At 42.8% G+C, this 26,794-nt stretch overlaps 1 protein-coding gene across 1 annotated transcript in view; it reads left to right on the top strand.

The window, feature by feature from the left end:
* RNF125 (ring finger protein 125) overlaps nt 1-26,142 on the top strand; it is a 42,872-nt gene extending 16,730 nt beyond the window's left edge. Inside the window, exons 2-6 of the mRNA XM_088469575.1 lie at nt 5,546-5,699; nt 8,799-8,893; nt 11,815-11,914; nt 15,556-15,660; nt 19,587-26,142. Of these exons, the coding sequence (XP_088325701.1) occupies nt 5,546-5,699; nt 8,799-8,893; nt 11,815-11,914; nt 15,556-15,660; nt 19,587-19,673 (541 nt within the window). The 3' untranslated portion in view covers nt 19,674-26,142. The remainder of the gene's footprint in view (nt 1-5,545; nt 5,700-8,798; nt 8,894-11,814; nt 11,915-15,555; nt 15,661-19,586) is intronic.
* Nucleotides 26,143-26,794: the final 652 nt, after the last annotated feature.

The raw sequence follows: 26,794 nt of genomic DNA, 5'->3' as shown, positions 1-26,794 counted from the left end.
ACCCTATACACACAGCCTGAAGGTTATTTTATACTGTATTTTAATAATTTTGTGCTTTAAACAAAGTTGTGTACATTGAACCATCAGAAAGCAAAGGTTTCACTTAAGGGGCCTATCCAATAGCAGATAAATGTGAAAGATGAACGATTTATCGTTCAGTCGTTCAGTTCATCTGCTAATGTATAGGCTCTGAACGATAAAAATGCGCACTCCCGCGGAGGATAAATTTGGTCATTTGTCTCTACAACATGTTGGTCAATTATCGTTTATCGCTGACAGATATTAGAAATATCTTGTCGCGGTAAACGACGAACGATGAACGATTTTTTATTGTGAATGAACAGAAACATAAAAAAAAAATCCACTCAAACAATTATGTCATCCAATATCGTTCGTCGTTCGTCTATTGCAAATATCTGTCATGTACATGACAGATATCTGTCACAGCAGCCCCAGGAATTTTCAAAAGATAAATCTTTTGTCATTCAGTAAGGTCTGCTAATGGATAGGCCCCTTTACTCAGTCATGCTAAAAATATTCCATATTTCGGAATATTTGGATATGGGAGACTCAACCTGTATATGTATAATTTTTATTTTTTTTTTATTATTTTTTTTTTGTAGATAGGTGAGAAAATAGTGCCATCTAGTGTAGTGAATTAGAAGTTACATCTGTGCCCATCACAATTCAAAATCATTAAATTGGAGGCCTACCAGAAGTAGAAGATAATATAGCTTAACACATATCATACAGCAATAGCTTCTTCTTTAAACCATATTAGAACTCTGTATATTCCAAAATACAAAAAATACTGTAGAGGGGGTATTCATGAAAGCTTGGAGATAGGTATAGTGGAGATAGATAAAGTACCAACCAATCTCCGCTCATAACTGTCAGTTTACACAGGCTTTGTTGGAAAAATGACAGGAGTAGATTGGTTGGTACTTTATCTTTCAAAATTTTATCTCCAAGCTTACAAGAATACACCGCATGTTGTAATACAGTTTTTAAATGCATATATTATAAAGTACAAGTAGTGTCACAAACTGATCACAGACCAAGTAAGAAAACTCCTAAACACCAGAAAAACAGTACCAAAAAAAACACAAAACTATAAATACTGTGTATATATATATATATATATACACATTATATATATATATATATATATATATATATATATAGAAAATCCAGAAAACCCGGCACTCATAACCTTGGGTCAGGGATACTTGCTATGGTGCCTTTCCAAAGGTGCATAACGCTTCCTCCACATAGCATAGAACAAATGGACGGCACTCCATAGACTTGGTTAAGATGAATAAAATGGTCCTTTATTAAGCCGACGTTTCGGGGTTCCCCCCTTCGTCAGGGACAGCAGTACAAATAAAACAAACATACATGACAAACATATAAAGCCCCATAATCAGTCCATAGTCAACTCACCTGTGGGACACCAGCCTCCGACCTCCCGGACCCGCGAGTGGGAACTCGGACGCTAAGCCTGTGACGTCATCAACCAGCAACCCACAGGAGAGCCTAACATGTGATCCTGTCGCCTAGCAACCCTGAACATAGGGCGCTGAGGACACCGTATTAAAACAGCTATAATATTAATATTAAACAATATACAAACCCAGCAATCATCATAATGTGCGGCACTAACAAAGAGTTATACACTGATTACCCAGCAAGCAAGATTCAATGAAAACAATCCAATTGACAATTAGATTTAAGCATCCATTAACCACTATTAGGAAAAATTACATAAATACAAGAAGGACATTACTACAAAAAACATTGCAAATCTAGAGTCTCATTCAGACCCCTTGGGGCAGTAGTATCTAGCAGTGAACAGCCTATGGTTCGGCATTGTGCCCAGCTTAAGCATGGGGTGGCATCTATTAGATCTATTATTATAGACCATGTACCCCCCCTTGTGAGGGGTGGCAATAGGAATAAAATCTTGATGCAAAAAGAGAGTCGGCGGATACATATGTTAGATACTATTGCCCCAAGGGGTCTGAATGAGACTCTGGGTTTGCAATGTTTTTTGTAATAATGTCCTTCTTGTATTTATGTAATTTTTTCTAATAGTGGTTAATGGATGCTTAAATCTAATTGTCAATTGGATTGTTTTCATTGAATCTTGCTTGCTGGGTAATCAGTGTATAACTCTTTGTTAGTGCCGCACATTATGATGATTGCTGGTTTTGTATATTGTTTAATATTAATATTATAGCTGTTTTAATACGGTGTCCTCAGCGCCCTATGTTCAGGGTTGCTAGGCGACAGAATCACATGTTAGGCTCTCCTGTGGGTCGCTGGTTGATGACGTCACGGGCTTAGTGTCCGAGTTCCCACTCGCGGGTCCGGGAGGTCGGAGGCTGGCGTCCCACAGGTGAGTTGACTATGGACTGATTATGGGGCTTTATATGTTTGTCATGTATGTTTGTTTTATTTGTACTGCTGTCCCTGACGAAGGGGGGAACCCCGAAACGTCGGCTTAATAAAGGACCATTTTATTCATCTTAACCAAGTCTATGGAGTGCCGTCCGTTTGTTCTATGCTATATATATATATATATATATATATATATATATATATATACATATACATATACAGTCCGGTCCATAAATACTGGGACATTGACAGGATTTTCAGATTTTGGCCTCTATTCACCACCACAATGGTTTTGAAATGAAACAAACAAGATGTGCTTTAACTGCAGACTTTCAGATTTAATTTGAGGGTAATTACATCCAGATCGGGTGAACGGTGTAGGAATTACAACAGTTTCAATATGTGCCTCCCACTTTTTAAGGGGCCAAAAGTAATGGGACTATCAACTCAAAAGCTATTTTATGGACAGGTGTGGGCTATTCCCTCGTTATTTCATTATCAATTAAGCAGGTAAAATGTTTGGAGTTGATTCTAGGTGTGACATTTGCATTTGGAATCAGTTGGATCATGAGCAGTTCCTTTCCTTCTCTTCCCATCACTCTGGTACAAGTTGATCTTTGTCTCATCTGTCCATAGGATGTTGTTCCAGAACTGTAATGGCTTTTTTAGATGTTGTTTGGCAAACTCTAATCTGGTCTTCCTGTTTTTGTGGCTCACCAATGGTTTGCATCTTGTGGTGAACCCTCTATATTCTCTCTTGTGAAGTCTGCTCTTGATTGTTCACTTTGACACATATACATCTACCTCCTGAAGAGTGTTCTTGATTTGGCCAACTGTTGTGAAGGGGTTTTTCTTCACCAGGGAAATAATTCTTTTGTCATCCACCACAGTTGTTTTCTGTGGTCTTCCGGGTCTTTTGGTGTTGCTGAGCTCTCTGGTGCGTTCTTTCTTTTTAAGAATGTTCCAAACAGTTTATTTGGCCACACCTAATGTTTTTGCTATCTCTCTGATGGGTTTGTTTTGCTTTTTCAGCCTAATGATGGCTTGTTTCACTGATAGTGACAGCTCTTTGGATCTCATATTGAGAGTCGACAGCAACTGATTCCAAATGCAAAATGTCACACCTAGAATCAACTCCAGACCTTTTACCTGCTTAATTGATAATGAAATAACAAGGGAATAGCCCACACCTGTCTATGAAATAGCTTTTGAGTTGATAGTCCCATTACTTTTGGCCCCTTAAAAAGTGGGAGGCACATATAGAAACCGTTGTAATTCCTACACCGTTCACCTGATTTGGATGCAGTTACCCTCAAATTAAATCTGAAAATCTGCAGTTAAAGCACATCTTGTTTGTTTCATTTCAAAGCCATTGTGGTGGTGAATAGAGGCCAAAATATAAAAATTCTGTCAATGTCCCAATATTTATGCACCTGACTGTGTGTGTATATATATATATATATATATATATATATATTTACATATATATTTCAAACACCAACAATAAAGTGCCAGTGCTCCTACCAAATTATGTGAGATAGCAATACACTGTAGCTTTTGATAGTGCCAAAGCTCATACCAGATATGGAGATAATTGGCACTTTGTAATATATATCCTCATGGAATATCCTTTGCAATCCAGAAGATTTTTTTTTCTATTAACATTAATAAATCAATCAATTCTCTAGAGGGTTTCTCACAAGCAGATTTTTTCTGTTCTGACAGTTGTTACATGTACATGTCCCTATGTGCATAGCAAAGCGGCCACCTCCTCCACGCTCCCAGTGCTACACAACAATCACCAGAAGTATCAGAGACTACCTCACTAAGGGGTAGATTTGGAGAGAGCTCCTAACTGCCATATTTAGAAAACAGCCTGTAACCAACAGTTAGGAGCTGATTGGTTGGTACTCTCTCTCTACTTTATCTCTCTCCAAGGCTTCGTACATCTTCACCTAGCTCTGCTCCATCTCTGCTCATTTCCAAACTCTCCAATCCTCTTCTTCCCATCAGCCTCCTCCCCCGCTTCTCTCTCCCACTCCTCTCTATCCACCAGCCCCTCCACTCTGTCCCACTTACCACTCCCATACTTACACCGTGTCCGTTTCTCTTCTGCTGCCCTAGTTTTGTTTCATCTCCCGCTAGAGGAGCAACATGTGCACTCGCTTCCACAACGTGTGCATTGAGAAGACAGGACACACCTTAGGAATATATATATATATATATGTATGTAAGTAAATAAATAAATGTGTATAGAGTTGTTAGTTTATTATATTCTAAATTGCATTTAATAGGCTTTAAAAATATGCATTAGAAGTGTAAAATGAATGTCTGTATTCAACTCCTAATATTTCACTTTTTTCAGAACAATAAGGATCCAGACTGACCAGCCATGCAGCACATTCAGGGTCTCATTCAGACACGCTCGCAAGCGGGTCGATGTTGAGGCCCTGCGCACGCACAGTGGTCGCACTGTGCGTGTGCAAGCCCCGAAGCGAGAGAGAAATTCTCTCGCTCCGGAGCTCACTACAAAAGGGGCGGTTGTCGATGGTGATCGACAGCTCGCACCGGTTTGTAGGTGAGGTGGGGGGTGGCTGGCCAAACGGAGGTGTTCCCGAAGGAACACCTGCCTTTTGGGGGCAGCCCCACTGACATCACTCATGATGTCAGTTGTGAGCTTCCGGCTCTATTAGAGCCGAAAGCTCACTGGGGCTTGTGGCATACGACACCCTACCACAAGGGTCTCGTCGCAAGCCCCGATGGTCGCGATGGTCTTGACCATCCCGACCATCAACCTGGCCACTCGCTAAAGCTGTGGGTGGTAACCCACAGTTTAGCGAGCGGCCAGGAGGCCGGCTCATTACAGAGAAGCCAACGCCCTCATTCAGAGCGAGCGCTCGCACTTTGCGAGCGGCTCTGAATGAGGTCCTCAGTCTTATCACTGGCAGCTACTATCACCAGGACAGCTGAGCAATAACTTTTCTTAATAAATAGCAATGATAATTGATTTTCTGCTTCTTGTCCTTTTGCAGCAGATTCATAAATAGACCTCTTAGCCTGTGCACAATGCAAGTATCACTGATAACACCAAACGGTATATTGTGTACAAAGAGTGGTCATTAATATTACTCCTATTCTATTGTAGGTTTTGTCACACTTGTATAAAAGCTAGTCTGAGGAATAATGCGTATGCATGTCCTTATTGCCGAACCCATTTGTCATCTGAGGGAACACTTGCTGTGGACATTGTAAAGAAGATGAAAACTGTATTTCAGAATTGTGAAGAGTGTGAGCAAAAGGTAAGTTTAGTAACACAAATGAACCAGAAATTCCATCAGCTTCATGTGCAGTTTTCTACATCTGGTGTCCCGTAGGATCAATTGAATCCAAGTGTGTCATTTAAAGCAAAAAGAGGTATTTAAAATGTAACTAGGTTTTCATTCCTTATCTGATATTGGCAGTAGCTACAGGCCTTATTCAGAGTTGTACGCTATTGCACAGTAGCTTTGTATTTGGACTCATCAACTGTGCAATAATATGCTAATGACACAGGATGTGTCCTGTGTAAAAAGACGCCTCCTTCCGGCTTCTGTGATCCGCAGCTATGTCCGCGGGCGCAGCCATCAGATCACTCTGAGTGACCATCGGATGGCGGTGGTTTCACACATCTGAATCCAGTGATGCTGCATACAAGGATGCAGCCACTGGCTCCAGTACACCCAGAAAACGGGGCTGACGCCTCCATTTCCTGGGACGCTGCCTGACGCCGATAAACAGTCAATAAAATTAAACCTTTACATTTATTGGTACTTTCAACAAAATCAATGTTTAAACATAAAAAAAACATTATGTAAAGCGAGGATTACGAATTCCACCTCCCTCTTCTCCAGCTCACAGTGCAGTTCCTGCTCTGCACTGCAGCTATGATTAAAGTATGTGGGGCCCAGGCAATGTGCCACCTGCAACCCACCTTAGTCCTGCTCTGTGACTGCTAGTGTGAGGCAGGTAGAGAATACTGCCTGCCAACTCTTAATGTGTGTAATTCACAATCAGCGGCCGAGGTGCATTTTTCTCTGCCTGTCTCAGCCTGCTGCCCTATGCACGGAGCGAGCGGCCGCACACTCCATGTAGGTGCCCCCGGCCCAGCTTGCTCCTGCTTGAAGGCCCCTAAAATCGTGGGGCCCTGGGCAACTGCCCTGTGTGCCCATATGTTAAGATGGTCCTGGACACTACTTTCGATGACTATCTTCTAATGTGGGAAATTTGTGCTGAAAACCTTGTGTGCAGAGATGGCCATAGTGAAGCATAATTCAGGGCCTATCCACCTGCTAAGTCATTGCACCTGCCAGTGTGCTACTGTTTCTATTGGTTCGTAGAGTTAATACTAAGGGCCTGATTCAGGGATGTGAGCAAATGCAATCGCATCTACATTCTCTCATGGATCACAATTGCAAACAAATGCTAATGAGCCATTCGCCGTCCAGTGCTTAAAGATGCCCACTGACAGCATCAGATCAGGCGGTCTTCTGAGTAAGTCTAAGCTGTCCCAAACATAGCGGGTCTCCAGACAAGGAAAGGGCCCTCCTGCTGCGAGCAAGACCGCAGTGGCCAATGTATGGACGCCCAGAAAATAGTGTTGAAATGGTCCGACACACCTACGTTTTTCTAATCACCCCCCTAACCTCCCCCAAATGCTGACTACCTGGCACTCACCTTGCGAGTGAATCCTCTGGTGATCAGCAGCTATTGAATATATGCGCAGGCAGTGGCAAGCAATCGCTCAACCTGCGTAAATTCGGCATTGAGACCGTCTCTGAATCAGGCATTGGCGAGTTCCTGGAAAGTGTGCTCAAAGTCAAACCAACCAATCAGAATCAGGTAATATAAAGTGAAAATAACACTCTAAATACAAAATATATATTTTCTCCTTAAGCTGTGCAATAAATTGATAAAATATGTATCTTCTTAATGAGTATCTCTGTCCACTCGAATACAAAATACAGTATCACTATATTTTTTTTCATTTTCTTTATATATATTAATAGCTTAAGACAAATCAAAGTATGCATGTTTTCAGACTTACATGTAGCACAGAAAACATGGTAATGTTAGTAATTTGTTAATACAGGAACTAATAATGGCCAGAGAGAGTAATATCAAAGGTGGGAGAGGTTATAAGATTTATGGAGACGTGTCAGTTTATTTTGTTTGGTTGTGCGCTAGGTTAGTAATTGTGGGTCTGATTCATTACAGATCGTAACTGCGAATGCAATAGCGATTACGCACGCAGTCTCACTGCAAAAGTAAGCTAATCCACTGCATTCGCTATGCCGTCACAGCACAACATAAGGACACCCACCTTACCTTACACACATCCGTAATACTTAGCAAGACTGCAAAACCATCGGTAACATCGAGTACAATGCAGCCTCACACACACTTGCACAAGCTCTGGACCTGATTCACTACGGAACGCAACTGTGAATGGAATAATGATTACGCACGCATTTCAGCTGCGATAGTATGCTAATCCATTGCGATAGCAATGCCGCCGCTGCACTACACAAGGACGCCCATTTTACCTTACACACATCTGTAATGTTTAGCAAGACTACAAAATCATCGGTACAGTCGAGTACAATCGCAGTCTCACGCTCACTTGCACAAGCCCTGACCTTACTCAGAATTTGCTAAATTCCACACACAATATCAGGCCTCAGGCTGCGTATATAGATAATATATGCACGCCCATGCAACAGCGTTCAAACGCACTGGCATGCCTGCATTCAGCCAACCCCTCCCCCCCCATTACCACCCTCAAACGGCACTTCCTGTCAATCACTCTGCGAAAGGTCTGCGTAGCGATTACAATCGCAGGCCCGATAGCAATGGCTAGTTTACGCACGCACACTGTGATGCATACGCATGTGCAGTACGCAACAATCGGCCGATTGCGTGCGTATTAGCAACTGCATTCCTTGCTGAATCAGGCCCTCTGACTTTACTCAGGAATTGCTAACCTCATCGTACATACTGAGTAATCGAGCTGCATATGGCATCGCAGTGGCTAATTTATGCAAGCCCCTGTAATATCGTTCAAACACACTGGCACACCTGCGTTTTGCCAACCCCCCCCCATCACCCCATCATCCCACAAATAGCACTTCCCTGTCAATCACTGTGCGATGGGTCTGCGTAGTCACTGCGATCGCAGTCCCAATCGCAGTGGCTAGTTCATGCACTGGGATGCAAGCGCAGAACGCAACAATCGGCCGATTGCGCGCGTAATCGCAGTTGCGATCCTTGCTGAATCAGGCCCTGTGTTAATACTGAAACACAACATGTGAAATTGAACTGTTCTTCTTTGTTGATGCTATTTGTATGTATATTTATTTTAGGTATGCCTAAGTGAAATGAGATCACACTTAAACATGTGCCAGCAATACATTACAAAATACGGCCCTCTGGAAGAGTTGGGGAAAATAACATGCAGGTATGCTTTTTTTGTGCATGTTTGATATTTCCACAGTATGATATGTTGTATACATCCAAAAATTATATTTTCTGCATAAAATAGCACATGCAGTCACCTGTAAAATAAAACACAATAAAAAAAGCACACCGACCCTGTCGAAAGAGAATTTTATTAAAATATAAGCACCCCAACACATCCCTCACTTACCAGTTTATTCTGCCTAATATCCCCAAGGCCAATGTAGAATCTACATGGAAAGTCCTATGAACCTGAAGCTTGGCCAAAATACATAGGCGCGCATGACTAGCTCCATGAGGAGCTCCTTTTACGAATGACCATGTTACTCCCGGCCATCGTTTACAAACAAACTGGTGTTGCTCTGATTGGTTGAAAGCAGTGTAATATAACCAATCATAGCAAAGCCAATGTATATGTATATTCTGCATAGGCAAACGCAGGGGGGGTTTCCGTCTGCCTGGAAACCCCCCTCCCCAGCACACACCATGACCACAATAGAAATAGTAATATAATACAATGTTACTAGTGCTGCATGTTCTTCTCTTCATGGACTGGCCACACTCACTCTAAAATCAAGCATTTGGAAACCCCCCTCTAGAAATCCTGCGTTTGCCAATGTTCTGACTGAGGTGTAACCCAATCAGCTCTGTTCTGAAACGCCAGCCTAGAGCTGGTTGACACTATGGTAGGGGGACCCCACACTATATCTCCTTGATCTATTACCTCCCACCGTGACTGGTACAGCCTAGTGCTGTTAGTGGAAAAATCAAGGGGACCATATACTCTTTATGCCCCTGATTTTCCCCCTTCCAGCCTAGGCTGGTTTCACCGCCGGAATAGGCCAAGCCACTGGTGATGTGTGCTTTGTAAATCCGATGCACATCTGTGGCAGCTACTGTAGGCTTCTCAGCCCCCAAATCACCGGCTATTATATCTGGCATCTCATAAGTCGCCAAAAATGTGCATTTTATTACGGCCTGTGGGTTGAACTTCAATCTACGTTCCGCATTCATACCAGTAAGTTCATTTTCTTTTACCTGATTTCTACATTGGACGTGTCTGTGTACCTGGGGGAAGGAAACTAGATTTTAACATGTACTGTATTTTTCATTGAGAATTTTGGTTGCATGTCCTTCATTTGTGAGGGTTTGCAAAGCAATGTCATAGCTTAATTAGGCTGGATTTAACAACTGGGGCGGTGTAGTCATAGGTATTCCTATACACAGATACTGTACATGCAATCACAGTGCACATAGCATAAAAATGGTTCAGATATTTATATTACGTTTGCCTCAGGGCCGTAACTTGGGTAGTGCGACCAGTGCCATGGCACAGGGCACCGCAGGACAGGGGGCACTGTTTGGGCCTGTCAATTTTCCTGTTTATTATCATCCTCACTTGTAGCTTCCTCTTCTTTTATCCCCAGCATCTCCTGGCCTCCCCTATCTCATATCTGTTCCCTGGCCCTTCCCCATGAGGCCATGGCCCTTTTTCTGGTGCACTTATGTCCCTATTTGAAAAATTGTGGGGGGGGGGGGGAGAAAGGCGCTAATACTCTTTCTGGCACAGGGCACCAAAAAGTCTAGTTACGGCTCTGGTTTGCCCAGTGGTGTAACTAGAGTATTTGGAGCCCAGGGCAAATTTGTGCGGCAAAAAAATGGGCGTGGTCACTTAAAAATGGGGCGTGTCAACATGACACACTCCTTTATTTTCAAACTGAACATTCCTATCCATATGCACCTTAACCCCAGTAGTACCCCTTATACAGTACCCCCAGTATGCAGTTGTGGTCCCTCTTATGCAGGCCCATAGTAGTGCCCCCTATACAGTATCCCTAGTAGTGGTCCCCCTTATACAGCCCCCAATTAGTTCCCCTTACTCAGTACCCCCAGTAGTGGCCCCCCCACATGCAGTGCCCCACATAGTGTTCCCCCTTATGCAGTGTCCCCAGTAGCAGTCCCCACAATGCAGTGCACCCAGTAGCGGTATCCCCTTATGCAGTGCCCTTTATATGGTGCCCCCAGCAGTAGTCCCCCCCCCATGCAGTTTTCCCAGTAGTGGTCCCCTTATATAGGCACTCTGTAGTGATCCCCCCTATCCAGTGCCCCCTGTAGTGGTCCCCCCCTATTATTGCCCCCAGTAGTGGTCCCCCGAGTGCAGTGCCTCTAGTAGTAGGCCCCTATTATAATGCCCCCAGTGGTAGTTCCCCCCCAAGTAGTAGTCCCCAGTAGAGTAGCCCCCCCAGTAGAGGTTCTCCCAATGGCGCCCCCAGTAGTAGCCACCCCTCCCCCAGTAGAGGTCCCCCCAGTAGTAGCCACCCCCCACCCCCGTTGTGCAGATAGGTTAAAAAAATATATATATATATATAAAAATATACTTACCTGAATCCCTGCTCGCGACGCCGCTCCCGCCCGGGCTGGCACGCTAAGCATTATGGGACAGACGTCATGACGTCAGTCCCATTACCCACTGCAGGAGCCGGACAGAAGTCCGGCTCTTGCAGTGGGTGCTGCAGCAGTCAATGAGAGTCTACCTGACTCTCATTGGCTGCTGTTTAACACACGCATCGCTGGCGGCAATGCGTGTGTTATGCACAGCCTGAGCCCGCCTCCTAGCGCTATTGGGCAAGCGCTCAGGGGGAGGGAACGGGCTCAGGTGTGAAGCACAGGACCGGCGCTGGAAGCCTAGCGCCGGTCCTGTGTAAATGTGTAGCGCTGACCGCACTCATTGCTACACTGGCTAACTAGGGCGGGCGGGCCGGTACCGTGGCCGGCCGCGCCGCCGGTCCAACGGCGCCCAGGGCATGCACCCCGCTCGCCCTGCCCTAGTTACGCCACTGGGTTTGCCTATAATACATAACCCCCTTGAATTGAAGATCATATTCATACATTACAGAAATGTCTTTTGTTTTCTGCTTTCAGAGAGGAAATATATACCTGTCCATTTTGTCCAGTGGAACTAGAGGAAGATGATTTTGTACAGCATTGCTTTATCTCCCACAGTGCAGAGAACAGACTGGTGGTAAGGAGTCTCACTGCATAGGACACGGCAGCGATCATTCAGAAATACTGTATAGAAATAAAACACACACGTGTGACATTGCTATTTTTTCCATGACTGTCACATAGATATATTTTTTATCTGATGAATTGTGTAGCCCCAGGCATGACATCATTTCTTATCATGTGGCATCTGCGTAGCTCCTGGAAGCGACAAGGGGGCTCTAGCAGGGGCGGCGAGAGGGGGGAAGGGCAAGGATTCAGGGTCCTGGGGTGCCGGATCTTGTTTCAGCATCTTTGTAGACTGAGCTGTGTGCTGCCTGTAGTGTTAGAGAGGCAGTGTGCAGCCATGTACACACACAGCAATATTCCTGGTTTAGGTATCGTTACAAAATAGATCTGCCCAAAACTTGTCATAGGGGGAGATATATCAAACCTTCTAGAGAGATGGAGTGGAGAAGTTGCCCTTAGCAACGAATTAGCTTCTAACTGTCATTTTATAGACTGTGCTAGATGATGAGAGTTAGAAGCTGACTGGTTGCTATGGGTACCTTCTCCACTAGATCCCCTTCTACTGTTTCATACATCTCCCCCATGTAGCATAACGTACTGTACTACCTTAGGCTAGTTGGAATTTTGAGACTGTAGCCCTTGTATCAGGGTAGGTACACACTGTCTGATTTGTATGATCGTGCCAAGAAACAGCACAATTTTTAGGCAAATCGAAAGCCCCAATGTCTGTGCTACACATTATGCAATATTTTATTACAAGTGTCTGATTTTCCGCCACACCACACTTAATTTGCATATGTCCGCGCAAAAGGAGGATGACATGGAAACGTAGGATATATGGGCAGATTATGGAGAATGCACACATACAGGTCGATATAAGGTGATTGAGGCAGAGATTTTCTATCTTGGCAAACCGATCGGATAATCGAAGGAATGCGTTTGTAAACATTTTTTAACTAGATTATCAGTGAAACGCCGAAACGATGGTTCACACACTTTACAATAAATAAGGCTAAAAACCCGATTATTGACAAATCAGCCCAATAATTGTATCCTGTGTACCTAGCTAAATGATAAGTGATCTGCTGAAATTCTTAGCTCCACGGCCCTCTATGAAAGCCCCATACTCTAGCTACAGTCTACAGTATGTGTCATGCATGTCTCAATTCTGAGCCAGGAACCCCTCAGTCTTAGTGCCCTTATTGTATTGACATATAAATAATTAAAATCTCAGAATAGTGGATTGATTGACTCAGGGCTATGCATATCAAAGTCACTCTGTGTTCTGCCTGGTGAGGTGACTTACTCAGCAGTACACATTGTCTTATGATCATAAACCACAGAACATTTCCATATACACTGGTGGCCAAAATTGTGCACACATTTTGAAATTTGAATGTTTTTCAACTTTGAATGCTTATAAAAACTGTTTCACTTCACACAGTGCAATGATTCATGTATCAAATGAAAGGAAATTTAATGTTGAATTCAACACAATAAAATGGAGGTCAAATATTTGCATTACAAGGGAAGTTATGCTACTTTCAGTCAGACAAAGAAGCACAGATGTGTTAGATTCAAGAAGCGGATTGTAGTAACAGCTACTACCAGCCAATTGGAATCTTTGTTCTGAGGACCAATCAGCTGTCGTTTATGAGCAGGTGCAAGGTCATGTTCAAAGGTGGGAAAGGTCAGTTTGGCAGTTTCATTTTGCAAAATAAAGTTGGTTACTGAAGTGCAATTACGGGTGGATGTTTGTGTGTATTGTTTAGTGCTATTGACGGTGTAAAAAATAAATACAACAATGTCGTCCAGGCAAAGTGGTGACTGGTCACCCAGGAAGAGATCCAGGATTGTGGTGTTACATGAAAATGGTCTTTCGTATGCAGCAATTGCGAGAGAAGTTGGTGGGAATGTGACAACATCAGGAGTACGAAAGTTTTATTTACGCTATCAGGAAACACAATCTATACAAAACAAAGAAGGAAAAGGCCGGAAACAGTGCAAAACAGCTGTTGATAGGAGAATAAAACGAATTTGCGTCAGGGACAAATGGATGTTATCTGAGGCCATTAGCAGTGACCTGAGTGCAACTAGTGTTTTTGTCAGTGCAAGAACGGTACAGAGAAGACTAATGGAGGTTGGCCTAAAAGGTAGGATTCCCCGAAAAAAGCCATTGTTGAATAAAAAACAGTGGCAGAAACGAATACTGTGGGCAAAAGAACACATTGCATGGACAGAAGGTCAGTGGAAACAAGTGATATAGAGTGACGAAACTAAGATATCGATATTTGGTAGTGATGGGAGAAAATATGTGAGACATCGCATCGGGAAAGAGGTACATCCAGATACATTGACACCATCCTACAAGCAAAACTTCTACCTTCTATCAGGGATCTTTTTCCAGTTAATGCCCCATTTTTTTCCAGCAAGATTCAGCTCCCTGCCACACTGCACGGATATGCCAACAGTGGTTAACGGAGAATGACATACAGGTGCTGGAATGGCCAGGAAACAGCCCAGACCTGAACCCCATAGAACATTTGTGGTTCCGTTTGAAAGAACTGGTACATATGAGGCATCCATCCAATAAAAGACAATTAATTGAGGCTATAATTGTCTCATGGCACCAGATAATAAAGAAGGAACTGCTCCAAACATTGGTTGGCTCAATGCCACGTCGCTGTGCTGCTGTCTTGAAAAATAAAAGATACCCAACGAAATACTGATAGGACAGTAACATCAGAAGTACACAGGGAATTTCACCCTAAGTGTTGTTTTCACTGCATAACTTCCCTTGTAATGAAAATATTTGACCTATGTTTATTGTGTTGAATTCAGCATTAAATGTCCTTTCATTTGATATATGAATCATTGCACTGCATGAAGCGTAACAGTTTTTATAAGCATTCGAAGTTGAAAAACATTCAAATTTCAAAAAGTGTCCGCAATTTTGGCCACCAGTGTACAAGTCATCTGCTGTCACGGACTCCTTAATTGTGTTTACATGATACAGCCCAAGACTTTTTGCATAAATGCATTAACTTCATAAATTCAAAGTTACTGTCTGGTGCTATGAGGCAACTAATTACTCACTAACTTTAAATGTCATTTGGTAAATGTAACTAATGCTGGCTTGTCATAAGTAGGCTTTATGCCAATTGTTAAAACATATTCGAATAATGAAAATATGAAAAACCCTCCCTGGACTGACAGCGGACACGGCATCAGTTCATGCACATTAGCATCAGCCCACATTGCTCCTTTGTCCCACCTTCAGTGTTTCCTTCAGTAGTATTGTACAGTGCATAATCCAGCCATGGCGGCTCAGCGAGGATTGCTGATCCCTGTGTGGATTGTGGTGTCCTATAACATGGACATTTCAGGCAATCAGGATTGAGAATAGACAGATATTTCAGCGCTCTCATCTGCATTTTCTCAATGTTGCTCTCAATGTCGATCTGAATGGACATTGTGATCCTCACAGGGACCAATAAACCATTTTAAAACCCAGTTAAACATAGATTGTGATGTATTCAAGGCTAGCTGAACAGATTTCAGATTAGATAGAGGGACAGCACAATCTTACCACCTGCATGCATGTACCCATATGTGAGCTAATGTTACTGACTGTTCATTCTCTCTTCTTAGGTGTGTCCAATTTGTCACCTGATGCCGGGAGGAGACTCCAGCTATACTTCAAGTTTCCTTAAGCATCTTCATGCCAGACACTCAATATACTACGAAAACTACATTGTGAGTATCAAATAGTTAACTTACCCTTTCCTATTAATTGCTCTGTGGCTACATTATTTTGATCTATTAGAGCTAAAATAATAATTTTGAGGTAATTAACTTAGTGCACAAGATACACACACCAGTAGCAGGTGGTCTTCCCAGTGCACTATAAAGTGCATGCCTCCACTCTGCTCTCATTTTATTAAAGGTCGATTTTAATCGATTTCAAATCGATCAATACTGATGTTCTGTTTCTAAGACTAAATCACACATTTACTAACACTTAAAAAAAGCTAATCAAAAATTGTCTGTAAATGTCTTATTTTAGCCCCAGAAACACAATATTGATGTTGATTGATTTACATTGATTTGAAATCGATTAAAAAGACCTTCATTAAATATACCCTTAGAAGTGCACCTAGAGTCTGCATTACTGAGGCAATGGTTTATCTTTTTTTTAAAACTTCCAGGATAACAAGCACAGCTAGCCCCCACCACTTACATGGTGTCACTGTCTGTTGCGGCCTTACACAAAATCAGGAATGCCTTCATATATGCACAGTCTCTATCCCTGTCAGCTATTTCTGCAAAAGGAAATCTTGATCATAGTTAAGTCCATTATTGTGTTTACACTGCAGCAATACATAATAGTATGTGCTTTGAATTTTTGCTGCATATAGCTGCGTGCATCTCCATAGGACTAGGCACATGGGAGCTCATTCAGACCTGCTCGCAAGATGCGGCCACTCGCTGGCAAAAAGGGTCTGGATATTAAAATTCCACGCTCGCACTGCGTGGCGTAAGGACGCTCTCTATGTCTTAGCGAGCTACGGCACTGAGCACTCGCTAGTGTATAAAGACGCCCCCTTTCCCCTCGCACCACACGTCATCTCCTGGAATTGTTGGATTAATCGGTAACATTGAGAGCCATTGGAGCTACTCGCAGCCCTTGAGGTAGCCTTACCCCGCCGCAAGCACTGCGATCAGTGCTGGCTGAAATACATGCAGGTGATGTGTACAAAGATGCTACTTTGCTAATTATGCACGCCCTTTAAACGGCGTTTTGTCGGCCTGACAAGCCTGCGTCCGCAACACCACTCCCCCATGTACAAGCACCTTCCCATGTTACCACCCACAAACGGCACTGTCACTCAAAGTAGCGGGAAGTCTGTGTACTACAAGCGCACAATTCCCCATAGTTGAGATTGGCTTGCGCACTGCGAAGTATACGCATGCGCACTGAGCAATAATCACCCTGCAGCGAGCGATCACGCCTTAGCGAACGGCTCTGAATTAGGCCCTGCACATTTGTACTGTGCTTCCATTTCATAAATTACCATTTTTCTGTACACTTACTATTCCATATTGCTTAATATACTAATCTAGTAACAGTAGCGCACGCAGGGGGGATCTGAGTACCCAGAAATGCCTGCTGACAGACTAGAGATCAGGCACCATTCTCCTTAAGCCCTGTCCCTAGTAGCAAAATATTGCGGGTCAGTCGGGAGGAGGCGGAGCCAATATGACACGATTGCATTAGAATCGCGTCATCTGGCTCCGCCCCCTCCCGATTGACCCACATATTGTGTTATTTTGCTACTAGGGGAGGGGCCTAATGACAGGGCCGCAACTAGGGGGGGGCTGGAGGTGCACGTGCACCGGGTGAGCCGCTGTACCTGGTGCCAGTGACCTCCAGCCTGGCGCTGCAGAGAGGCTCCAAGCCGGACGTCCGCTGGTAATATTTATTACCAGCGGGCGCCCGGCTCCTTCTCTGCAGCGACGCGGTGTAGCCGGAGCCGGAGGCTGGAGTTCTCTCCCGAACTCCAGCTTCCGGCTCTCCCCACGGGCACTATGGGGGAGACGTCATGACATCTCCCCCATAGTTCCAAGGAGCAGCCGGCGGACCGGACGCGACGCTGGATGCAGGAGCGGGGTTCAAGGTAAGTATTTTTTTTTTTAATAAGCTGCACTACAGGGGCATTATTATGGGGGCAGGGGCATTACCACAGGGGCATTACTATGGGGGCATAGGCAATAAGGGGCATTACTAATGGGGCATGAGCACTACAGGGGCATTACTATTGGGGCATGGGCACTACAGGGGCATTACCACAGGGGCATTACTGTGGGGGCATGAGCACTACAGGGGCATTACTGTAAGGGCACTACAGGGATATTACTATGGGGGCATGGACAATACAGGGGCATTACTATGAGAGCATGGGCACTACAGGGGCATTACTATGAAAGCATGGGCACTACAGGGGCATTAATATGGGAGCATGGGCACTACAGGGGCATTACTGTATGGTGGGCACTACAGGGGCATTACTATGGGGGTATTAACATATGGCCATTACTATGGGGGCATTACAATATGGGCACTACTGCAGGGGGAATTACATGGGGGGCGCCAAATTACTGTCTTGCCCCTGGTGACAAAAATCCTAGTTTCGGCCCTGCTAATGACATGGTGCCAGCCTGCCAGGTTCTGTCCCCATCAGGTCTACAACTTGTGAACTGCTGCAAGGTAAGTGTGTGTGTGTAATGTATAATATATGTGTGACATATGTGTGTGTGTAAGGTATGTGTGACATATATATGTATATATAATATTATATGTGTGTGGAAACCCCACTGTAGAAAATCCTGCGTTTACCCCTAAGTAAAAGGAATTTTAATATTGTTTATGATTCTAAGGGGTCTATTTACTAAGCAGTGTTAGGAGACAGAGTGAAAAGTGATAAGGTGCCAGCCAATCAGCTTCCAACTGTCATTTTTCAAACACAGCCTGTGAGATGGCAGTTAGGAGCTGATTGGCTGGCACCTTATCACTTTTCACTCTGTCTCCTAACACTGCTTAGTAAATAGACCCTTTAGACGTTCATTTACATGCTGTATTTAAAAAATATATACAGTATATATATGTTGCATGTTCAGTATGTATTGCAGTTTTGTGTCAGGAGGGTATACGTTCAGTACCCCGGCACAGGGGATGCCGCTGCTTAGAATACTGGCGCCGGAATCCCCACCCTACCCACCCAATCACGGAAAAATATGTACATAGTCAATAAAATTAAACCCTCCTGCATGCATATCAGACCTCCCACACATGCAAAGAGACTCTGGGGTCTAGTCACTAAGCAGTGTTAGGAGACAGAGTGAAAAGTGATAAGGTGCCAGCCAATCAGCTCCCAACTGTCATCTCTGTGTTTGAAAGATGACAGTTAGGAGCTGATTGGCTGGCACCTTATCACTTTTCACTCTGGGGGTCATTCAGACCCATTCGCGAGCAAAGGATGCTTGCAAGCGGGTCGATGTTGTGCGAATGCGCATGCGCACGACGGAGGGAGCGACGAGGAATACGTCGCACAGGGTCTCGCACCAAAGGGGGCGTGCTGTCGATGGTGAGTGACAGCATGCCCCCTTAGGTGGGCGTGCCGGGGGCGTGGCTGCCAGACGGAGGCGTTCCCATGGAAACGCCTACCGTCTGAAGCCGGCCCCACTGACATCAGTAATGATGTCAGTGGGAGTGATTTTGGCTCTGATAGAGCCAAAATCACTCCTGGGCTTGCGGCAGCGAGACCCTACCGCAGGGTCTCGTCGCAAGTCCGATGGTCACGATGGTCTTGACCATCGCGACCATCTTTTTGGCCGCTCGCATATGCTGTGGGTGGTCACCCACAGCTATGCAAGCGGCCAGGAGGCCGCTCCATTTTCAGGGAGGAGGGCACTGATTCAGAGCGAGCGCTCTGGTCAGAGCATTCGGCTCTGAATCAGGCCCTCTGTCTCCTAACACTGCTTAGTAAATAGACCCCTCAGACGTTCATTTACATGCTGTATCAGCAATATGAGCTTGGGTCTATTTCAGTGAATGTTTTAAATTGTGCATGACTGTAATGCTTTTCCTATGTTCTCACAATTTGTTTTGTTTTTATTCTTAGGACATCAACATAGTGGAAGAGGCTCTTATTGAAAGAGTTCTAGATCTGTCATTGATACACTACATGAGACATACAGACAGATCCTAAACACCAAGCAGACGGACAAGTTAAACAACAAGGTGTTCAGAGTCACTGATGTATTTTGTGGGTTTACAGATGAAGACATTTATTCTTTATGTGGTTAAGAGAGACCACAGAGAACAGAAACTAGTGGTTGCACTGTTACAGTATGATCAGGCAAATCTGACTTATCAGAACATTACGTGATCATTTACTGTTACACCTCTCATAACTGCAGCAGATACAGGCAAACTGTTGTTCTCCAGCTGTTGTGGAACTACAAGTCTCTCTGACTGGCAGGGCATGCTGGGACATGTAGTTCCACAGCAGCTGGAGAGTTACAGTTTACTCACTTTTAATTTAAAGATTTTACTTTTAAAGTTACATCAACAAATTGCAAATCACCAAGTGGCCTGTTAGTTGCTCAATCCCCACATCATAGCGGTACATCACTCGCTAGTCCGTACAATGCAAGTGACACAGTCAGGACTGCAGATGGATATACAGGGTAGGAGAAAATGAGTGTTAGATGTATAGACCTGGGGGACTGACAATACAGAAGTCACATAGCGGCACTAGGTATGTAAAGTGAACAGGTAAAAGCAGCAAAATGTACTGTATTTTAGGGTCTAATTCAGCTAAGTGTATTGTACAGCTATATAATATATTAGATCAGCATAATTGGTGATCACTGTTCCAAAGTAATGTTAAAGCACTTTTCATTTTGATAGGAACATTACCCAGAGCTTTCATGATCCCAGTTTCATTGCGCTAAAGACCAGTCTTGAAATCAGCTGTAGGAAGAAGAATGGAAGTAGTGTGGTGCAGGCCTTGGTAGCCAGCTCTCAGTAAACTGACTGACATAACTTTTATTACTCTGAGGTTGGAGACGGGAAGGGGCTGAGCAGAGGATGCATCAATAACAGAGTCTATTAACACAGTTTTTATAGCTTGCATCTCATATTAATAGCTACTTGTTTCATAATGTCAATAATCTAGAAACTTTCATTAAATGGTCGCTGTACATAGGCAATAGTACCAAATATCTGCCCTCAGGGATGCGTGTGGGTCGGGAAGGAAGGTCTTTATAGTTTGGAGTAAGGAGATAGAAGAAAGTTTGAGGAGTCAGAGATCTATACACACTGTTTATCTACACTATGCCTGAGGAAACGAACCTGGGGCCTCTCACTATGTGGACCAAGCTGATAATGTGCCATTGGTCTTAGGAGAGTGATTTAAAGTAAATGGTATATCCAAACCCTAATTGATGACTGCTGTAAGCGGAGGTAGATCGGCCTTTTACCATTTAGCTGTCCTTAGACATTTGGCACCATTAGACATTGGTAGCATTTAATATATGTTGTATGAGCCTGTCAGTATGCCAAGGTTATTGCATGTGGTACTAAGGTGTAAGAAAGGTGGGGGGGTGAATATTCCCATTACTGGTTTGATAAGATTGGGAACTTCACTCCAAAATCTCCCTATGCTGGGATGGTTGCAGCAGATAGGGGACCACAACCTCCAGCCACAACTTGGCGACGTCGAGTAAAGTCTAGATACCATCATGGAGTTTGTAGGAATTCTCTTTAATCTGTTCACAATTGGAATGGGATCTTCTCTGATTTGGGTCCATTTGTCAGGATCCAAGATCTCTCATTTGTCTTCATGAGGGTCTTTTAATGGTTGACCATTAGACCAGTGGTTCTCAAACTCGGTCCTCAGGACCCCACACAGGTTACGTTTTGCAGGTCACCCAGCAGGTGCACAGGTGTATTCATTACTCACTGACAGATTTGAAATGATCAACAGGTGGAGCTAATTATTTCACTTGTGATTCTGTAAGGAGACCTGGAAAACATGCACTGTTTGGCGTCCAGAAGAACGAGTTTGAGAACCTGTGCATTAGACGATCAGCAAACAATACAATGGTCGTCCAGATTTCCTTTCAACTCCCTGACAAACTATCTAGTGCATATACAACTGCAACTTTCCCAATGACCAAACAATATATCTTGCATAGTTTGGTGGTTAGATCATTAACTATATAATGTTAACATATCGCCTAATCGTCCAGTAGTGCGTACACACTGCGCGATTTGCTGGAAAACGTTAACGAGATCGACATATTGAGCTGCGGTCGACCTATAGATGCAACGGACGACACCCTGGGAGAGCGCATAGTGCGTGCACACTTGACGATTTGAAAGATTTGTCATTCCAAATCAGACAAATCGTCAGAGAAATCATGTAATGTGTGCCCATCTTAAGTGTCGCCATCATTATCAAATGAAAGGTGGGTGTGTACAGTGGCTGTGGACATTCCTTATGCTGAATCCAGAATAATATATACTTGGAGAAAAGGCCAAGTAGGCCTGCTGGCTATATAGGCCCATATTTTGGGTTTGTGTGACACTGTTTGAGTTATGGTGCATACACACGGTTAGATTTTCCATCAGATTTGTACAATAACTATTTTAAAAATTGTTCATATCTGAAGAAAATCTGACATGTGTCCCTGCAACGATGAACGTTGTGCGTTCCCATTTGTCAGATAGCGATATCTGACATTTGATGTGTTTGCAGTCAGATTTGGTAAATTTTCATTCATTTTAATACTGTCAAAAATCGTTCGTAGTTCATGAAATTATTCAAATCGGTCGTCGTTTATCATTCGTCTGAAAGTTCTGAGCGTGTGTATGCACCATTAGGTGTGTTGTTAGATAATATTTGGAGTGGCCCATCCCCCGTCTTTAGGGAGCTTTTGTAGAATCTGCATGCATACCCTCGGTCTCCTTGCAAGTCCAGAAAATAGCTGGTCAAATGATTTGGTACTTGATTTTGTGCGTTTGACAGCAAATATGATAGTTGCATCTAAGAAGGTAAAACAGTTATGAGGCTAGGTTTATTGGAAGTATGTATGTCTTGGCCACGCTTGTTTTATTAATTTGGAGAGATCTCAATAGAGTTGAAGGACAAAGAGGAATGTGGGTGTGATGATATCAGCATATAAAGATAGATTATGTTCTCTGCGACCAGCTTTTACACCTGCAATGTCCGTATTATTGCACGTCATGACTGACAATTCTTCCATAAGCATCGTGAAGAGCAGGTGTGACAAGGGCCATTCCAAATGGTGAATGGGCGGGAGGAGAATCCATTCACCTATACAGTTGCTGTGGGTTCATAATACAGGGTTGTTACTCCACATGTGAAGTAAATTTGATACCCAGTGTTTATAGCGTGACACATAAATGACCAATCTTCTGCATATGAGGCCATCAACAGGGCTGTGATAGCCACTATGTTGCAGCATACATTAGGTCCGCTGCTTTCTGACTGGTCTGCCACTTAGAGGCCCAGTATAAATCCTACTTGATATGGATGCACCAGAGAAGTTATGACCAAGACCAGTCTGTTTGTTAGTATCTTGGCACAGTTTAAAATCGATGTTTAATAGCAATATTGGTCACAGCCTTCTTTTGTGATTACCACAATTTTTACCATGGTGGCCTTACAAGGTTTCTTGCCTCACAGTATTGAGGTAAGGACCCTTACTAAGTGGAATCACCACAGGTGCAGGTGTTTTAGAATATATTGCAGTAATACTGTCAGCTCCTGTGCTGCTTAATTCTTGAGGGATTGAATTGCTTTATTCAGCAATGATGATTGGAACAAGCAAGAAAGCGACTTTGTTTTTAAAAATCTTTTGACATTTATTAGCGAGTTGATTGGGTGATTACAGTTGGGTGCAAATTATACCAAATACTGTAATTAAATTATCCCTGAAAGCAATCAGCAATTTTCCTATTTCGTGTTTGATTGGTCTTTCATTTTTGATATAGAATAATGCCAACTTTATCGACCCTCTCATAGAATGTTGGAGTTTTGGCTGCCTTGTTGGATAGCAGTTGATTGAGCTATACCCTGAGATTTGTTGGATAGCAATTGATTGAGCTATACCCTGAGATTTAGGGTCTATGGGCCTCATTCAGCTTGGATCGCAAGTCTGCGGACACACGCACCCGGTCAATGTTTGCATTCTGCGCATGCGTATGCACCACAGCGCATGTGCGTGAAACGGCCGCTTCGATTGTGAAAGTGAACACAGCGGGTACGCAGAGCCATCACAGAGTGATTGACAGGAAGCACCGTTTGGCGGTGGAGGGTGTTCAAAGGAAGGCAGGCGTGCGCGTGCGTTTGAACGCCGTTACAGGGACGTGCATAATTAAGCCCCTGCGATGGCATACGCAGCCAGAGGTCTCGATGGCGACAGGAAGTTTTGCAGTGTGTGAGTTAGGGTCAGCTCAACCACAACTGTGCATATGGGTCCGATGTTACTCAATGTTATCAATGTTTTCGCTGACTTGCGGATGTATGTAATGGGAAGTGGGCGGCTTTATGCAGTGGGGGGCGTCTTGGTATAGTGCTGCGATTGCACTGCGATCACATTCATTTGCATATTTTCTCAGCGAGCAGGTGTGAGCGATTGCAGACTTGCAATCCGTGCTGAATGAATGGAGATAAAGTAAAACTAATCAGCTCCTAACTGTCACTTTACAGACTGTGTTCTAAAAATAACAGGAGCTGATTGGTTGGTACTTTATCTCCAATCACTTTATCTTTCTCTAAGGCTTAGTACATTGGCCCAAAATAGCTTGTAGTATGTTTTTTGCACTTGGGAATTGGTGGCTTTGTGTTGTGAGTATATAAAGGCACACCTTGTGTTCTGTTATCTTTCATATGACATTGTCTTTTCTGCTGAGAATATGCCCATGGTTACTTTTATATTTTGTCAATAATCATTGTTGATTTTCCTTATTTTTCATACAACATTGCATTGTTTTTATATTGTAGCCCCTGTATGCTATTATGTATGCATGTGATAGACATCTAAAACACTTACCAATATGTACTACACAATAGTCCTCTGGTATAACACCAAAAATTATTTGAATCTTACAATCCAATCTGATTTACAACAAATTATTAATTTTCTTTATTTATGGCATATAGAGGCTTATAATGATGCAACAAATAATGACCTTAATGCATATTATAGGTTCACTGCACTAAAAATATTCTGTGCTGCTTGCAATTTTATTATGTTATTATATTTATCATTATATATTCTGATAATGCAGGGTAGTTAATAAAGTTAATATTGATACTAAGTACTGTGAGTTTCATAGTAAAACACTGTTGGGTACTGTCAGTACCCCTATTGTTGTTGTACTATATCTGATATGATGCACAACCAGCCAATGACATTTTAAACTGTGGAAATATAAGGTAGAAGACAAATTACCCTAATATCGTTTCTCAGGACTGTTGACCTAGATTAAGATGATTTAAGATAAACTTTTTAACTATCTGTTGCTCAATCTATAGTTGGTGAAAATAGCAAAAAGCAAAGATTTATATATACTGTATATATATGTGTGTAGATATATATATATATATATATACACTGTGTGTGTGTGTGTATGTATATATATATATATATATGTAAAATCTCAACAAGGATCAAAATATTCTTCTGTCCTTTAATGCCTGTCTTCATATGTGTATTAACGCCTGGCGTGTACAACGGGCCCGACATCCATGCAACGGGTCCTCCACTTCATACCTGCTGCAGGTGGCCATCCTTCAGGTGATATTTTTGAAAGATGGAGCATGCGTAGAAGATCTCAAAGTCTTTGGATCACCTGCGCCAATGCTATGTTTCCAAGTATTCCATATGAAAGATTGCCATCGGCATTAGAAATAGAGATGGGCCCACTGCCCGGCATACAGCACTGTCTATTTTGGGTGCAGGATGTGCGGCACGGAGCCCCCTTTGCACCAATTTCAGATACGCCACTACCCGTCTTGTGTGGCAGTGCATCTATCTTTATATCATTCGGATAGTGGATTCTGTGTGCCTTTTTTTATATAATGTCATTTTGCTTACTAATAAATCTCAAATACTTAATGCAATCAAATCATGGGAAGGTCAGTCACTTTTTCTATAGCAGCTAGTTCTAGCGTTATCACAAACTACAGGCTGTATTTAAATAAATTCCCTGGCACAGTTATCCAATATTGTCTTCTGCTAATTATAGCGACCGATAATTTGTATAAGAAAGATATCCAATACATTTTCTCTTCTGCTTTCTGAATTGGCCATCACCACCTCATGTGGCAAGGAACCCCACAGTTTAACTGCGCTTACAGTAAAGAATCCTTTTCTATGCTCATTGTAAGGACTCGTTCTTCCACCACAGCTGTAGAGCTTATAGGTTGCCAACAGTGATTTCAATGTTTACAACTCCATTAAACACTGATATTTGCTTCTAGTTAAATTATGATTCACAACGTGAAATGTAAATATGTATATTAGGAAATAGCCAACAGCTATTGGTTTATAATACAGTTTGTTCTAAAATATGCTTTTCAAATACTTCTAATTTCCATTCAATTTGAAACTATGTAAGTTGTATTATATGTTTTTTTTTTTTACTTAGTGTTACAATTGATATTTGGTATAATAAAGTTGATTTGAGAAGTACAAAGCATTTGTATTTTTTTTTTACTATGGTTATATTTTTCTGTCAAATTGTAATTGCCACGGATGGTGAGGTGTTACCTAGTGCAGCACAATCCAATTTTATGCTAAGAGCCACATAATTATAATCAGTCATATTTATAATAAAAGTAGAATGCTATAAGTAAACTCACACAAACAAATGAAATAAATGTAGGCACAGATTTATCAATGAGTGATATTCTTTTTATCACTCGTTACTAATCTTTAATGGTGCTCCAACCAATCAGCTCCTAACTATCATTTTTCAAACACATGACAGTTAGGAGCTGATTGGTTGAAGCACCATTTAAGATTAGTAACGAGTTATAACAAGAATATCAATCGTTGATATATCTGGGCCACACTTCACAATTTTGGGGGTTTCTATATGTTTGATATTTGTCCTGTACTAATTCCATATGTAACCAGGCAACTCGAAATTTGTTTTAGAAGAAGTTTACCTAGCAAAACACTATCGAGTGTTATTTTACAGAATTGCCAAAAAATGCGTACAGCTTGCACAGGAAACGCTATGCGCTAATTGTAAGTTAGCCGTGCAAGGCCTCAGGGTCATGTTTCAGGT

The sequence above is a fragment of the Taudactylus pleione genome, unplaced genomic scaffold, assembly GCF_031769625.1.
Source record: "Taudactylus pleione unplaced genomic scaffold, aTauple2 ptg000093l, whole genome shotgun sequence".
Taxonomy (NCBI): domain Eukaryota; kingdom Metazoa; phylum Chordata; class Amphibia; order Anura; family Myobatrachidae; genus Taudactylus; species Taudactylus pleione.
This window is presented reverse-complemented; position numbering and strand designations above follow the sequence as displayed.